Source organism: Amblyomma americanum, chromosome 2 (genome assembly GCF_052857255.1).
Source record: "Amblyomma americanum isolate KBUSLIRL-KWMA chromosome 2, ASM5285725v1, whole genome shotgun sequence".
In the NCBI taxonomy this organism is placed as follows: domain Eukaryota; kingdom Metazoa; phylum Arthropoda; class Arachnida; order Ixodida; family Ixodidae; genus Amblyomma; species Amblyomma americanum.
Window position 1 is genome coordinate 216,719,320 of NC_135498.1, and position 17,954 is coordinate 216,737,273.

General features: G+C 46.8%; 1 protein-coding gene across 3 annotated transcripts in view; it reads left to right on the plus strand.

The window, feature by feature from the left end:
* Ube4B (Ubiquitination factor E4B) overlaps nucleotides 1-17,954 on the plus strand; it is a 423,977-nt gene that overhangs the window by 229,578 nt on the left and 176,445 nt on the right. For all 3 annotated transcript variants that reach the window (XM_077655721.1, XM_077655722.1, XM_077655720.1), the window contains one exon: nucleotides 10,176-10,325. In XM_077655721.1, the coding sequence (XP_077511847.1) occupies nucleotides 10,176-10,325 (150 nt within the window). The remainder of the gene's footprint in view (nucleotides 1-10,175; nucleotides 10,326-17,954) is intronic.

The window sequence follows — 17,954 nt, forward strand, 5'->3', positions numbered from 1 at the left end:
TGCGTGCGTGCGTGTGCGTGTGCGCGCGCGGGCTCCCTCGATCAGATAAAGGGCAACAAAAACCACTTTGATATCTGCAATGCCACATGAGCTGAACGCCAACTGCGACTCTTATCTTTCTCTTCCCCCATCCAAAAAGTTCCATTCTTTATCAATTAAGGACACTTTAACAATTAAGGACAGTTGATAGTCCAGTCGTTGTGTTGTGAATTCCTCCTCTTGTCCCTCGTCTGTGTTTGGCTGGGTTTTTTTCGCCTAACTAAGGCTACCAACAGAGCACTCACACATGCTTGGCCACATCTAAGAATTTCCCCGGCCTCTACAATCTCCCAGGTGAATTGATCCTTGTGGGAATATAGAATCCGGCATTTATTAAGTACAGGACGGCACCCTTAGCACGACCAGCAATGCACTGGCATATGTCCTTCTATGCCTTGCCGCACCTTGCGGCAGTGTTCTGCTAGACGTTCAATTACACATCGGCCAAACTGGCTTATGTAGCATTTGCCACACGACAAGGGTACCGAATAGACCATGCCTTCTTTAAATTCAACAAACGTATTTTCATGCTTTACCGTGCGTTTGACACTATCAGGTCTAATTGGACAGCTCATTCTGCGCAGTCTGCCTAGCTTTAAGAGCGTCAACTGATAGGCTAGTTGGTTTTTCATGGTGGTTTACCAGCGCAAGAAGATGCGGACAAAGACACACGAGTGCTGAACTGCAACTTTATTTTGGAAAAACGCAAAACCCTTATATACATACCCCCAGAGCCACCGCCCATGATTCTAAAGAAATGCCACAATCAGCTGACTCGCGAAATAATCGAAGCAGCCAAGATTTTAAATCTCAAAGGTGAATGTGTTAGTATGCCCTCTTTTCTACTTTCACAGGAGGAGATTGCATTCCTGCCTGGTTTTAATTGATTTCACCTTCCTTCACCCCCCGTTCAGAGTAGCCATTCCATGCCTTGTCTTCCCCCTGTAGTATTCTAATTTTAGCTTCTCTGTCGTCACTTCTTGTCATTTGCCTCGATATTTTATTCTATAGCTGTATTCATTGTTGGCTGTCACTGCTTCCATGTTACATTTTTGACAGTTTTTTGCCTTTACGGCTTTTTAAGGTCGCATCTTTTTTCGCAGTGACAGGTGCATTTTTTGGTTTTTAACACATTTTGTCATCCACCTAGAGTTTCGTATAGCAGTGTTTCCTTGTTGGCTTTCATGTGCTTCACGTTTTTCATCTGGTCCATGTTCTTTGTGCTTCCATATTTCGTTTTTTCTTGTTCTGTTTATTTATTTTAAGGGTGCGTCTTTTCGTGTCGCGTTTTTGTTACCACCGTTTCGTTTTTTACGTGGAAACAGAGAGGAGGAAAAATTCCTTTGCGCAACTTTATCGCGCTGCTTGTTTTTTTCACCCATCTGGGGTTGGCTTGTTATCTGTTCGTCTGTACAGTTCGACTCTTTTCGACCGTACAGTTCGACCCATTTTGATCCTGCTGATTGACGCATGCTTTAATTTCCCGAGTTTTTCCTGGTGGGCGTTGGCTCTGAGGGTATATATGTAAGGGTTTTGCGTTTTTCCAAAATAAAGTTGCACGATGGCAAGACGGGCGAGTTGAGGATACATACTTCTGCGAAAATAGCGCAAAAGATGAGGATAGCAAAAAAAGGAAACAACAGGACCAGCGCAAACTCACAACTAAATGTTTATTCACAGGAAGCAAGGAATATAAAGAGGGCAAACAATCAAGATAGCAAAGCAAACACACGTGTAGCTACGTGGAATCAAGGAAACTCACCTCACTGTCATGCAGGCATACAGATGGGCTGCTAAAGCACAATCTAGTTTTTTCTTCATAGTCTTTGTTCATAGATAGCTGCATAGTCTTAGCTGAGAACACAACATGCCCTCGAATCGGCGTGTTCATTGCTGATTCCTACCAAGAAGTTAGCATTAACAAACGCTGCAGATAAAAAGTGCGACGACCGGAGTCACCTCTGGCGAGCGCGGTGTTCTCGTCCCGCTAAAATAATGGCAAAGACGCCAAGGTCCTTACCTGTAGTAATGGATAAACACGCTGCCAATTCATTTCCTCTTTCTCAGACACCGGCGACACAGGAACACTTCGCCTTCTCCACGGCAGATTCCGCAAAGACGTTCCTTTGTTAGTGTGAATTTGTCAGTGTCGACAGCCACACCGCCGCCCCAAATTCGGTCTAATAGTCTCTGGTGCCCTCAGAGAAAGTCAATACTAAGTGCTTAGCATCAAAGACTTGATTAGCCTCGCACAAAACAGCAAAAATTTCAGCACAAGTAAGCAATGCCCGTACATTCATGAGCGACGAGCTGTGCATGGACCTCCGCTCAAGCCATGTTGGCAGACTTGGTAGCACCCCCTCAAGTTGAGTTTAGTCGCGAATCATCCTGTCACAGTGTGCTAAAAGCAAATCGCTAAGAACCAGTGCTATGTAGGACCCTATACAGACACCACTTTTTTGTAAATACACATCGTTATTCCATTCAGTATAGGTAGTGTTGTGATAAAATTGCAACAGTTCCAAGAACACCTGCGGCATTCTGCTACAGATCCGTAACAACTGATGCTTTCTTCCACGCATGCCAGGAGCTGGTCATGAGACAGTGAATAATACAGATCTTTCGTGTCCACAGACAAGGCGGTAATGCGCGTGGTGGAATAATTGTTAAAAAATCTAGGACAGCTCCAGAATTCTTCACCAGAAACAGATATTTGATATTCAAGAGATTTAGTTTCTCTTGCAAAAAGGTAGCAACAGTTTTCTGCCAAGTATTACACTCTGAAATCGCATTTCTGCCTTATTTCTCAGTAATAGGCTATGTGACGTCCAAGGAATGACTCGACAATGTCAGCTGTTCAGTGCAGGCTGCCCGACTCCCTAGGCCGGCCGCAGCACGTTTATTAATAGCCGTTAAAAACGCCCCCTGCCAGACCGGCAAGTTGTCATAATACATCATCCCTCCCCTCTATATAGAAAAGGGACATGCACAATAAAGCTCATGAACGGAACGAAACACAAGCCGAAAGAATGGTTTATGGTGAATATCGCACCACAGCCCTCCGGGTTCGGCCGCTGTGACCAAGGGGTGTCCGCTGTGTTGGCTGCGTTGTTCTGGTACACCCCGAGGCGTCAGCGTCCGCACAGGAATACTCAGGCGGTGAGTTCGCGTCCTCCTCAGAATGGCCTAATACCCCTGTCACACTAGCAAATTTAATGTCATTCGAATCGAATGACATTCGCACCTAATACCATTAATCTGCGTCTAGACGGGAACATTTAATGTCATTAGATTCGAATGAGTTCACGAAACTCATTCGCATTCGATGTCGAACCGAATGTGTACTCTGGACATCATACGTGCAGCAGAAACAAGCGACAAGAAAAAATCGTGTGCGCACTGTGTCACATATAATAAGGAGCCTAAATTAATATTTAAAGGAAAAAGGTGTGAAGAAGACTACGCAAATTAACCGAAGAATAAAGAAGAGGAAGAAGAAGCATTCGTTGAGGTGGAGAGAGATGATTGGTGGAGAAGCATGCGGTGAGGTGGAGAGAGATGATTGGTGGAGAAGAGAAGAAGACGACGACAAGGCAAACATGGACTAGCACCGAGGCTATAAAAGGGGGAACAGCAGAGAAGCGGAGGCTCCGGCAGGTCAGGGACACATCGGCTGGAAGAGAGCGACGCCGGCTACTGCTCCGGTGAGCTCGCGTTCTACGACATTGCATCGTGGACTTCCTGCCGTGCCTGAGCCCGTTCCTGGGAGTCGACGGAGGGCGCTACCACCTGCTATGGCCAGGGGTGTCTCCAGCGCTGTTTCCACCCATCCGGGTGGTGCCCCCAACGCCAACAACACCGGCATCACCTCCGCGGGCGCTTGGACCTGGAGCTTATACGACGCAGCCAGCGACGCCATCCCAAGCACGTCGAACGCTGCCTCGACGCCGGATACTGGATCCATACAACGCCGCAGCCGCACCGAACCAACCGTGAGCACGAACGCCGACCACGAATAGTAGAACGCTAGTAGTAGACGCTGGTAGCAGTGTGCCTGGGTCGTGTGTGTTTGTAGTCTTTGTGTTTTGTGTTAGTTTTGTGTTCTAGTGTGTGTCACGTAGGCTGTGTTAAATGTGCGTTTGTGTGGGTACACCCGTCGCCTAGTCTGTTCTTTCGGCCTGAGTGTTCTCCGGAGAGATCCGTGACACACTGTCAAAGTTAGAAATTGTATTTATTTAGTTCTGCTAAAAAATGTTGATTTTGGTGCGAACTTTTTCACACTTGTAGCTGTTGTGGATAGCTATTACTCTCGGTCCCAGCAGCAGCAAACGGCAGCAGCTGACTGTGAAGCAGGGCCTTTCCCGCGACCGCCGATCATTTTTGGTTGCGTGTTTCTTGCTGATCGGCGTTACATGTTCGATTAGCTCGGAAGTACTTAAAGATGTCACTGAGCACTTCACCTTTCAGAGGTCATTTTCACGCTCCACGCATCGCCGCACGCCACCGTGTCAGCCATTCTGTTTGTTTACATATTTCGGATTTGTGGTTGACTTTGTACTTGGCTTGGCTTTTGATGGCTGAAGTGCTGCAGAATGGCCAGAAATAATATTTTAAGCTTATAATATTGCACAGAAATGTTCTCACCCGCTCTAAAAACACTACACAACAGTTTGTAAAATATTTTATGCACGTTGATGTGTTTGAATTGTACTTTTTTTTTTTCACTGATCGTCACTGCCATCATTTTCGAATGACTTTATTTTTTACCGTGTAGCACCGAAAGACATTCGAGGCATCGAATGACATTCGATTGGAATGACATTAAATTTGCTAGTGTGACAGGGGTATTAGTAGATGTTCCCAGCAACAGTTCATCATCATCATCATCATCATTTATTTTCTCTTAAAGGCCCCAATGGGGCATTACATAAGGGGGGGTTGCAGTCGTAGTATCGGGTGATAGTACACCGTCTTCCCCAGCAACGATGTCGCCAGCCACAGTGCTTGGAAAACCGCATGCGGTGCTACTCGCACATGATCGTGGTGCCTCGTCCACACGCTGCCATCCGGAAGTCTCAGCACTGCTGCAAACCGTTCGTCCGACTCCACTGCTGCCGGCACCCAACTCGGCCCAGGTCGGAAATTCCGCACGAATGTTTGTTTTCCTGGTGCCAGGTTGGTCACCACCCTGACTGACATCCTGTTGCTGCGAACATTTTCGTGTAGCTGCTTCACCATGACTGCCTTCCAGAGATCTGGCCGAAGTAAGTCGAGGGCTGTTTTCAGCTTACTGCCCAGTAATAGCTCAGCGGGATAGCAGCCAATTACCTCATGCGGTGTGGTCCTGTATGCTAGTAGGATTGTAGCCAGCTGTGTACGAATATCTCCCGCACCGGCCTTCTTCAGTTTCTGCTTGATGGTCTGCACTGCCCGCTCCGCTGCGCCGTTGGACGCTGGGTGGTATGGTGGCACCAGTATCTATTGGATGCCATTCTTCTGTAAAAATACCTTGAACTCCTCACTCGTAAACGCCGGGCCGTTGTCCAACACGACGACGTCTGGCAAGCCCTGACCTGCAAAGGTCTGTCTCAGGCTCTGGATTATAACTGCTGCAGATGGAGTCGTCATCGGATAGACCTCTATCTATTTCGAAAATGCGTTCACCATGATGAACAAATGCACATTCCGCACCGGGCTGGCGAAATCTACATGCAAACGAGACCACGGCCTCTCGCGAAAAGGCCATGGCCTAACAGGCGCTGGCCTAGGCATCCGCTGGTTCTTCTGACAAACACGGCATGCCCGGACTGCTGCCGTAATGTCTCCATTCAGTCCCGTGCACCAAACATGGCTGCGGGCAACCGCTTTCATTTTTGAGATACCGGGATGACTTTCGTGCAGAAGATGCAGTACTTCAGCCTGTAGCGATTCAGGGATCACCTCTCTGTTCCCTAATAAAATTCAGTTACGCAGAACTCCGGGAACCGAGCTTCAAATGCTTTCTAAGGCTCTCCCAAGGGAGGCCCTCTACCTATCCACAAAGCTTCTCGCAACTGCACCAAACATGGATCTTTGTTAGTGGCCGCTGCCACTACTGATGCTGGTAACACCCTTGGATAACAACTGTGGAGCATGAAAACTTCTGGAGGGCATTCAACGTTAGCCTCCCTCACGGGCAGGGGAAGCCGACTGAAGCCTTCCGCGTGAGGAGTCTGTCCACCAGACAAAGACATAGTTGTATCCTGATAAGAACAATGCTCAGCGCAGGACACGGTGGAGAATATGACTCTGGTATAGGCCTGTCTGCTGCCAAGAGACCCAACAGCGGTTTATGATCAGTCACAACTTCAAATCTACGGCCCCAAAGGTACTGCTTGATGCGCCTAACTCCGAATACAACAGCGAGTGCCTCTTTGTCAAGCAGACTGTAGTTCCTTTCCGCCGAGGCTAGGCTTCGCGATGCAAAAGCTATCGGTCGCTCCACTCAGTCTGCTTCCCTCTGTGCGAGAACCGCGCCAAGGCCATAGGGCAACACATTCGTGACCAACACTGTAGCTTTTGCCGGATCGAAATGTGCCAATGCCGATGCTGATGCCAGTAATGCCTTACTTCGGCAGAATGCATCTTCCTGAGCTGGCTCCCAAGACCATGGTGTGCCTGGGCTCAGCAGGTGATTGAGTGTGTGAAGCACTGTTGAAAGCTGGAGAATGAATTTCCTGTAGAAATCAATGAGTAGCTTTGGAGCGTCTTGCAATGTCGTGGCTTTGGAGCCAGAAGGACTGTTTCAATGTTCTTAGGGCTCGGCTGCAGGCCTTTGCTTGTAATGACTTGGCCCAAGTACTCAACTGTTTCCTTCATGGACTCGCGCTTGGCCAGTTTCAGGCGGAGCCCTGCTTCCTGCAGGCGTCCAAGGACACTGCACACTTTCCTCTAGTGATCCTCATCAGTCCGGCCAGTAACCAAAATGTCATCGAAGTAAACAGCAACGTGTGGCAGATCACCCAGCAAGTTGTCCATTTCGCACTGAAACAACGCGGGCGCTGACACTACGCCAAATGGAAACCTGGTGAATTGGAAAAGGCCTTTTCAGCGTATTGATTGTGACCAATTCCTGCGACTCTGGTTCCAACTTTACTTGTTGATACGCATCCTTTAGGTCAAGCTTGGTGAACTTGACACCGCCGCTCAGTTTCGCAAACAGTTCTTCAATTCTGTGAATCGGATAGCTTTCGCTAACCGTTACTTGGTTAGTGGTGACCTTAAAATCACCACAGATGCGTACTCTGCCATCTTGTTTCACCACAGGCATGACAGGTACGGCCCACCTTGACGTCCGGACAGGGCATGTGATGCCTTCTCTCTGCCTTCTCGATGCCTTCTCTGTGATACCTTCTATTACTTTGTCTCAGAGTGCAAATGGCACCTGCCTCGCTTTAAAAAACTTTGGTTTTGCCCCTTCCTGTAGTTAAATCTTGGCCTGTACGCCTTTTAACGTACCAAGCGACTCCGAGAAAACGTCTACAAATTCCTTGACGAGGCTTGTCATGGAACAGACTGCATTAAGCTCCTTCGGTTTCGTTATGGTAATCTCAAATGCTTCCATCCAATCTCTCCTCAACAACGTCGGACATGGTCCTTCTACAACGAACGGTGGCGGCGTTGCCTTGTGGGCTCCTAACTTTGCAACAGCCCTAATTTTCATGAAGTGTGCGGAGAGCTGCTCTGAATAACTTTTCAATTTGACGTCAGTGTGCTCTAACTGTGCTCCAGGAAACGTGACGTTGAACTTATCCTCACCTATGATGGAGACGCTGGCTCCGGTGTTCAATTCCATCACCAGTGGTACATCATTAACGAAGACTTGGACCTGCATGGGCTCGGGTCCGGCCGCTTGTAACGACCACATGTCGTAAGGTGCATCCATGTCATACGTCTGTGGCTCGGGAATCTCGTCCATTTTGCGCACTGAACACGGTCTCATCTGGTTTCTCTGGACCACCGCCAGGTCGCTGCAGACCCGTGCAAGGTGCTCTTGCTGCCCACATTTGAAGCAAACACTAGTGCTGTGCCTGCACCACATCGCCAAGTGTTTGCCACCGCACCGCATGCAACCCCACCGCTCAACCGCAGCTCTTCTCGGCGGTCGTTCCACGAACTTGGCCGTCCCTATCTCGCTTGTCGACGCTGCTTGCGTGCACAATATGTTTGCATCCTTTCCTCGCGGCTTCAATGGCAGTCACTAACTGCTTGGCCAATTCCAAGGTTAAATTTGCGGCTTCCAGGAGGCGTGTCTGTATTCCTGTATCATTGATACCACAGACAATCTTATCCCTCATCATGCGGTCACGCGACGCCTGTACAATATTGCAGTCATCCACAAGCCTGTTAAGTGCCGCAACTTAGTCGCTGACAGACTCACTTTCATGCCTCCGCCTAGAGAAAAAATTGAAACTTGCAATGATTTCAGACACCTTCGGGTTGAAGTGAGAACTCAAAACTGTGAAAATTGCCATGAGCGTCGCATCCGCAGACTTCGTAGGCACAAGGAAGCTTCTCAGCAGCAATTATGTTGTCGGCCCGCAGGTTGTTAGGAATACCGCTTTCTGCTTTCCTTCGGTGGCGTCGTTGGCAGCGAAGTACAGCTGAGCGCGCTCCTTGTACTCCGCCCCCTCGGTTGTGTCCGTGTCGAACGGTTCCAGCTTTCTGGTGGTCATCTTCACCTGTTAATGACGCGCTTGCTCGCAGCACACTAAACCAATTTGCCACGGGATCCCATCCTCGTCGCCAATTGTCACGTCCAAGGAATGACACGACAATGTCAGCTGTTCAGTGCAGGCGCCCGACTGACCCGGCCGGCCGCAGCACGTTTATTAATAGCCGTTAAAACGCCCCCTGCCGGAGTGGCAGGTTGTCATAATACAACAGGCTCCTCCTACAAAACACGATGAAGCTGCTCCAAAATGCCCTTGGTAATTCCCACCACATTGGCAACAAACACTAGCCTAATAAAGTACTTCGTAGTTACTTGAATCGAGGCTGCCCAACTGGATTGCAGGTTCTAATACTGCCCCACGGCGAGCACAACTTTTCGCTAGATGGCACTATGATGACACCGTCTGCTTGGTGCCATGATGTTGGTGAAGAACCATAAGTGAAAAACTTGCACTGTTGCAGATCGTGCCCACGCCACTACACAAGGAGAGAATGAGATCAGAAAAGCAGCCAGTGCTCGTGTGTGCTTTTATTTGCATTGGCTTCGGATAGTAACGGCTACAGTGCCATCTTCTGCTGGCGTTTTGTGGGGGGTGCTGCCTGCAGGATACTTTTTTTGTGTTTTTATCAGTTGTATTTTAAGAATACAACAAACTTTTCGAATCTAAGCTAACCTAACAGCTTCATATCTCATGTTTTTAAAGTAGCTATCAGCCTAGATTTGAATAAATACGGTATAAGGCTGACATTTACAATGTGAAAAAAAACAAACTAACCAACGTGCATAATACAAGAGACAGATTTAGGTGCATGCACTGGTGCTGCCACTGTTACCAGTCGAAATTTTTTGCAAATAATAATTGGATTCGCAACAAAAGTTGGACATTTAAACACCTCTAGTTAAATAATATTCGGACATGAAACTTCGGCGTGGTTTGGCTGAAAATCATGCAACACCTTCAGTACCTGGAGGTTACAACAAGTAAACAAGCTTCTATGGAGGGTGATTGTAATATTTGCTACATGGAGTTTTGATTACACCATTACACACCATCGTAGCTCTTGAGAGGTGCCCATTTGTATTTGCTCGTACCTGGAGGGGTTTGGACCAACACCTCTGTGGTAATCACGGAGTGAACAAGGGAGGGTGCTTGCCAGCATTTCAGAAATGGACTTGTCTTCACCTGGGCAAAGCGTTCATCATTGGCGGAGCTTAAATAGTGTCGTCACTCGGAGGAGTGAGGGGGAGGAGGATGTTAGGATGCGAATAGCGTTAAGATGGGGAGGGTGAATCTTGTCCAGGTGTGATGACAGCTGAAGGTGGTTAACTCGTTGACCTGTAATTAACCTGTTGACATTAATTACAAGTCTCTCTGGCATCTGCCCTGGTAGGTTGGATGCTAACTTAGAGTGGTGCTGTGCAGGTGTTTTTGCCCCTGGTGCATGGTGTGGTGGAACGCATGCGGGGCTGCTCGCTGCAGTCGGAGGCGTTCCGAGCTCCACTGGGTGCCCTGGTGGAGCTGTCGCAGCTACGCATCGGACCACCACCCGCCTGCTGGCCCGTCTGCCAACTGGTGAGCAACACCTTCCACTCTTTTGATTACACGGAACTCAGTTTGATCCAATTACTATTGAATAATTTCTAAGTACCATAAAGCTACGACGTGAATGTATAGAAAAAGATATGTCTATGTTGTACAAAAATTAGCTGTCACATCTGATAGATCAAACTTCGGAGAGCTCCAGGTGACTCGGGAAGCTGGCTTTCCCTCAGCATATCTCCGGAAGTACTGTGGTTTGGGCTAGTTGGTTCATAGCTGTAGGTGATGTCAAGATGGCGCGAAAAGATCAAGGACAAAAGAGGGACAAGAACACAACAGGACAGGCGTCAATGGCCTGATATCATCTACATCTCCGGAGGTTCCCTCATGGACCTGCGGGTGCCATGATGCTGCATAGTGTGCGCAGACCAATGCTGACACACATTTTCCACGACATAGGCGGTGGGCCAGCCAACCAGAACATGTCTGCATTTTTAATGCATCACGCCAGTTGCACCCGTGTTGTCACAAAGTTTGCACATATGCTGCGTCGTGCTGGTGTCTGTCATTATGTGCACACGATGACAGCCACAAAATGGCAGAACCTTCCCTTTTCCATGAAACTGGAAATTATCAAGGAAGTTGAATGAGGTGAGAAGAAATCCCAAGTCGCCGCAGCGTACAAGTTTCTGGGAAGCATGCTGACCGCTATTTCGATGAGCAAGAGGAGAGCAAGAGCAGAAGAGTTTCGGTGGGAAAAATAAGTCTCTGCACCGCTTGCAGAATGCGCTTTCAGTTCTGGTGACCTACAGGTCCTGTTGAAGAGCTTGGATGGCCTGCAAACTTTGTGCCAAGTGGCCCAAGTCTTGGAACGACCTGCACTCCTTCTTGAGGTGCCTTAAGGTGGAGGTAGTTGTTATGAAGATGTGTTGCCACTCAGCTCTCAAGATCTACCTCTGCCTTCTGCTGCTTCCAACGCAGCCTTCAGGCACCTCAAGGAGCAAGTGGTGCGAGTTGAACAGATTCATCAACAGAAATTTCTTGTAGCAATTGGAGTTGCGAACAGTGGTGCCCAAGAAGCAGCCGGCATGCAGGAACGCAGTACACCTAGGGGTCTCCGTACCCGACGATGTGCGACGGCTAATCAGCTGAGGTCCAGAGTTGGTCATTGAACTAAGCCAATGCTTGCTTGCTTCAAGTGCTGAAGCAGACAGGTGCATTTCGGAGAGGGCGAATGTGCTGTTAAGGTACGAGCAGGAATTTCCCTTTGCAAAAGCTGTAGGATTAATTTTTTTTTTACTTCTTATAAAGAAAGTGGGTTTAACGTTTTATCACGTCGGGGTCAAAAGAGGCCATTCGATCTTCCTTTGACTTGCACAGTGATGTTTCTGTTTTGAACCTGTAAAAACTTTGCAAAGCTTAGCCTTGAAATGTTCTTCATGGCAAAGGCACATAAACCAGGTTGCCCTCTCCATGGGATAGTGTAAGAAATCGGAACGTGGTGAAAATGTGTAGCATGCTTCTGCAGCGATATCTTACCCCTCCAAGATACGTTCTTAGCAAAAAATGTGGAAGATGTTGTTCAATTTTTGAAAACACAGCAGAAAAAAACACTTATAGAATTTTCGGTGGATGTTAAGGATTTGTACTATTACATTCTCTATTAGCCTATTAAGGTATATATTTCTCCTGTTCCATTAAAGTCCGTCCTCCTATAGATAACTTTGGTGCATTAGATTATAAATAATTTTGGTGCAGTTGCCTTTTAAAACGAATGTGGCGTTCCTGTTAGAGGCTTCATGAATCTTCTGTCAGCTTACCTGAAATCAACTTTTGCGATGTGGAATGACTGTCTTTTTCTGCAGAAGGAAGGTATTTGCAGTGGATCTGTTATAGCCCCAACACCTTATAAATGCATGTAAGGGCCACACACTGTTTTCCCAAAGGAAATATTTTAAAAAAAAATCTTCCTGTAAGGGCCGCGCCCAAACTTTCCACGACGCATGCAGGAATAGCCTTTGAAATGCACGCGCCGTGGCCTCCGCGACCAGCCCTGGCTGCAAGCAACGGTGCGCTTGATCACGGAGGCAAAGCATGTGCACAGTAGCTTCCAGGTGCTGTCCACGAATGGCGCCAGAAGTCGCAGCTTATTACGGCTCATAATTATCGTTTTTTCCTTCGCCGTGAGCTCCCGCTATCCATATCGACATCAGTATCACCAGCTCCAGCGTTTTGTGGCTGTCAGATGCATGGGAGTTGTGGTAGCATGGTAGTTCACCATAGTAGTGGCTTTCCCGTGCTGCCGCTGCGCATTGTAGATTTAGCACGATGGGCAAGCACCTTAATAGCTACACGGATGGGAGTTCGCTATCGAACATGGCAAGCGTGCGGTGGGCAGGAAATTTAACGTGGCCGAGAAGTGCAGCCGACAATGGTGCAACCGAAAGGATGCATTGAGGAGGAACACAAGCTGCAAAAAGTGCCCTTTCCGGGGCAAGGCGTGCAAGTTTCCCGAACTGGAAGAAGAGCTGCTCTGCTAAGTGATGGAATTTTAATAAAACAGAGAGTTGAGCGAGTTGAGCAGCAGCGACAGCGAAACGTGCAACACCTAAGTCTTTTCTTATTTGTGTGCAGATTCCCGCTTACCCAGTCAACCACTCCTTCCACCCTCGCCTGCTACCCTCACCTGCAAGCCGTATCATCGCCAGTTACACGTGCGGGCTCTGCAGCTGCGCATATCAACCTTCCGGAACATTGCCGTCGCCCTTCCGGTGGCCGCTGCTATAAAATCAAGCGGGCATCAAGGGATCGCCACAGAGCAGCAGCGACAGCGAAACGTGCAACATCTAAGTCTTCTCTTATTTGTGTGCAGATTCCCGCTTACCCAGTCAACCACTCCTTCCACTCTCGCCTGCTACCCTCACCTGCAAGCCGTATCATCGCCAGTTACACGTGCGGGCTCTGCAGCTGCGCATATCAACCTTCCGGAACATTGCCGTCGCCCTTCCGGTGGCCGCTGCTATAAAATCAAGTGGGCATCAAGGGATCGCCACAGAGCAGCAGCGACAGCGAAACGTGCAACATCTAAGTCTTCTCTTATTTGTGTGCAGATTCCCGCTTACCCAGTCAACCACTCCTTCCACCCTCGCCTGCTACCCTCACCTGCAAGCCGTATCATCGCCAGTTACACGTGCGGGCTCTGCAGCTGCGCATATCAACCTTCCGGAACATTGCCGTTGCCCTTCCGGTGGCCGCTGCTATAAAATCAAGCGGGCATCAAGGGATCGCCACAGAGCAGCAGCGACAGCGAAACGTGCAACATCTAAGTCTTCTCTTATTTGTGTGCAGGTTAGTTCTAACACTACCGTGTTTTCTTTTTCTCTTGTAATACTTTTCTGCTGTCCCTGCTGCTGCTCTGGTTGCAACTTTTTATTGATAATGCCTCCCTGTTCCGAAATAGTATTTTCTTAGGACCGTCCTACTTGCCAAGTACATAACTCTTAGCGTTGTTTCCGCTTGTTACACCGGTCGCATGCACTATGTCGATTAAAGAGGCCGACTTTCTCAAATTTAAAGATGAAATAAGGCAAGAGCTTAAAGTGTTTCGCGAATCACTAGAGAGGGATTTGCGCAATGAAATCCGGGATTTGAAAGCTGAACAAAGGAATCTTGTGCAGAGCCTTGACTTTGCTCACGGCAGTATTGATGAACTAAAGAAAAAACTGGAATCAGAAGTCTTGAAAAAAGAATGTCTTGCAACAGAAAAGGAAGCCCTCCGCAAAAAATGTCTCGCAGCAGAAAGTAAAATTCAAGATCTTGAAAATCGTATGGTGTCTTCAGAGCAGTATTCTCGGAGGGCAAACATCGAAATTCAAGGCGTCATTCAGAAAGAAAATGAAAGCGTGACAGATTTGCTTGTTAGGATTGGCAATGCTGTGAAAGAACCGATAGCGGAAAGTGACATTGAAGCCTGCCACCGGGTGCCGACACGAAAGGCTGATAAGACCAAAAGCATTGTCGTGCAGTTCAAGACACGCTCAAAACGGGATGCTGTCTTGAAAAAAGCCAAGAAAGCACGGCTGACAAATGACGACCTCGGCCTTGACGATACAGCACCTGTTTTTGTAAACGAGCACCTCTGTCCCGCGCTCAAGAAACTACTTGCGATGACTGTAAAAAAGAAACACGAACACAAATGGAAATCAGTTTGGGCGTATAGCGGCAAAATCTACGCAAAGCAATCAGATGGCAGCTCAGCCGTGTTGATAGCACATGAAAGTGATCTTGAAGGCATATTTGGTCAGTCGGAATAGGACTCGTTCCTCTGATAACAACGCATATTAGCTAGCACATCATGGATTCCTCTATGAAGTACCAAGAATTCATTTTTCCTAAAGATGTTGAACCTCCTGCAAAATCTTGCGAATCTGTTCTGCACATTAATGCACGGTCTGTGAGTGGAAAAGAAGATGCTCTTATCTCATTTCTGGATGATTTTGGTTTTAAATTTAGTATCGTGATGTTGTCAGAGACGTGGTATCACGACGGATGTAATATGTTGAGATTACCAGGTTATAGGAATTTCTTTTTAAATCGTACTGGCAGACGAGGTGGTGGTGTTGCAGTTCATGTTAAAGTACACAAGAACTGTGAAATTTTGCCTGACTTTAGCAAAGTAACCTCGGACTTTGAAATCATCACCGTACAATGCAAAAATGAAACAATCTCTGTTGTATATCGTCCACCAGGAGGTAACGTAAAATCTTTCATAGAGTTTTTTGAGTCATTGCTAGACTATGTATGCAGCAACAGCTTCCGCCTTGTCTGCGGTGGCGATTTTAACATAAATATGCTTGCTGATACCAACACTACTCGACAATTTAAGACTGCGTTACATTCCTCTGGTTTTCTGAACCTAATCACAACATCTACACGAGTTACAGTCACTACTCAATCCGCACTCGACTTTATTTTGACAAATATAAATACAAAAGTTCATACCTCTGGTACCCTAACTTCTGACATAAGTGACCATTGCCCTGTATTTATGACTTATCAAACAAACTGCACTCAAACAAGAGAACTTAAAGAATCCATTCTAATTCAATCTATCACGCAGGACACTTTAGAAATGTTCAGACAAGATTTATCGACATGTGATTGGTCAACTGTCCTGAACAAAACAAATCCGAATGATGCATACGGTGAGTTTATTAAAATCTTTGTGGACATCTATGCAAAGCACTTCCCATTGATAACACTTAAGTCATCAAGGAAAACGAGAAAACCATGGATAAACCGGGAACACCTCAAATTGATTAGAACGAAAAACCGCCTTTATCATGATTTTCTACGTTCACGTTCCGAAGCCGCCCTAAAGGAATTTAAGAAAACAAGGAATCAAGTAAACGCGGAGATTAAACGTGCGAAGACTGCATATTACCAAAAACTGTTTGCAGATATAAACAGGCAACGACCTGGTGCTGCATGGAAAATTATAAACAATGTCCTTGGACGGGATGACTCCCGTTCAATTCCGAGAAAGGTAACTATTAATGACCGTGAACTTGGAGATCACGACATAGCTGAATACTTCAACCATTATTTTGTAAACACTGCAACACCGAATAGTTCTCCCTCAGATACAGTCACCATAGCTTATAGCTGTGCTGAAAGCATATTTTTTGCTCCTACAGATGAAAATGAAATACACAGCACATTCATGAGCCTAAAAAACAGTAGATCATTGGACACTAACGATATTCAAATTAAACCTGTTGAGTATGTATTAGAATTGCTAACGTCTGCCCTTGCTCATATTTTTAATCTTGTCCTTGAGACAGGCATATTTCCAACTTCTATGAAATGTGCGAGGGTATCTGCGTTGTACAAAGGCGGTGATCACAACCTTGCGTCCAATTACCGTCCCATTTCTGTCCTCCCAGTATTTTCGAAGGGATTGGAAAAAATTATTCTTTCTCGCATTACAAACTTTTATGATAAGCACAGTATTTTGACAAACTCACAGTATGGTTTCAGAAAGGGACGGTCGACTGAAGCCGCCCTGAAGGAAATAATTTTGGAAAATATTAATAATAATTTATTGACAGCCGGAATTTTCCTCGATCTTAGTAAAGCCTTTGACTCCATTGATCACAGTATTCTCATTAGTAAACTTTCATCATATGGAATTCGTGGTACAGCTTTGGCTTTAGTTAAATCCTACTTAGAAAATAGGTACCAGTGCGTATGTATTAACAACCAAAGGTCATCATTCTTACCAATAGTATGTGGCGTGCCACAAGGAAGTATATTTGGGCCCCTTTTATTTAATACTTTTATCAATGATATCGTAAATATTGACACCACAGTTAAATTCATAATCTATGCTGATGATAGCACCTTACTTATTTCTGGGAGTAATATTAGCGCACTAGAGGTAAAATGCAATGATATCCTTACTAAACTATCGGCATGGACTAAATCCAAAGCCGTTATTTTTCGTGCTCAGAATAAAACAGTTCCTCCGGTGAATTCATTCGTTTTTCAAGACCAGCATATAGAAATAGTCAGCGAGCATAAGGTTCTCGGTGTGTATTTTTCTGCCCATCTTAAATGAGACGCTCAAATTATTTATATCTCTAGAAATCCGGTGTCGTTGGCTTAGTCAAACACGGCCGCATTCGCCACGGCTCATTTGCAGCCCCGCGCCGCTGGCCGGCTCCCCCGCCGTCCCCTCCGGAAGAAAGACGTCGTTATGTCCCGGGTGGGCCGGGGGTTGAGAACAAACGACAGCCACACTCCGCAAAGGCCGCTCTCAGGAAGCGGACGGCCGTTTCACCCCGTAAACAGCAGGGGGGGGGGGGGTCAAGGTTCCTTGTAGACGCCATCACCTGCATTCGTGGCACCGCAACCTCATCGACGGCTCTTTGAAGCTTCTGTCGATTGATGACTCCCAGTGGCTTGAATATTCTTGGCATGTTGGTGTCTCCAAATGTAACAAGGGCGAAGCCTGATTCCAAGTCCCTGATTCCAAATGTTTTTAGCTTTTTAAGGGAAGCAGGTTGTCTTGAAAATTTCTGAATTCCGGCCCTGTGCCTTGCTACATATTGTGATACACCTCAGCCACCATCTCGTTGCTGAGAAGAAGGTTAGGTTTTTTTTATTTGATGAGTTGGGAGCCTTGACATCCTTGCCCAGGGAGGGATGGTCGCTGAGGTTACCTGGCCCTATTTAAAGCTTTCACTAATATCCTGTTTTAAAGTTCCTTTCTTTTCTCATTACTAACAAGTACGAATTAAAGTTCTAGGCCTTCTGCACCACTGATGGTTTTTCACATGTTTGTAAAATTGAGCAGAAAATTATTTTCCTACACCTTGAGCTTGGCGCATGATAGCATTAGATGCTTATGCACGATTAAACACAACACAACATATATGACAGCTGTATCTTAACGATACACGCCTATGTGGTTGAAATGTGAGGCTAACGGAAAGTGTTCAACTCAAGTTAAGGACCGCACAGTGAGCTATGGAAAGAAAAATGATAGATGTAACATTAAGAGACAGGAAGAGGGCAGAGTGGGTAAGGGATCAAACTCGAGTTGATGACATCCTAGTCGAGATCAAGAGGAAGAAATGGGCTTCCGCTGGTAAAAATGGG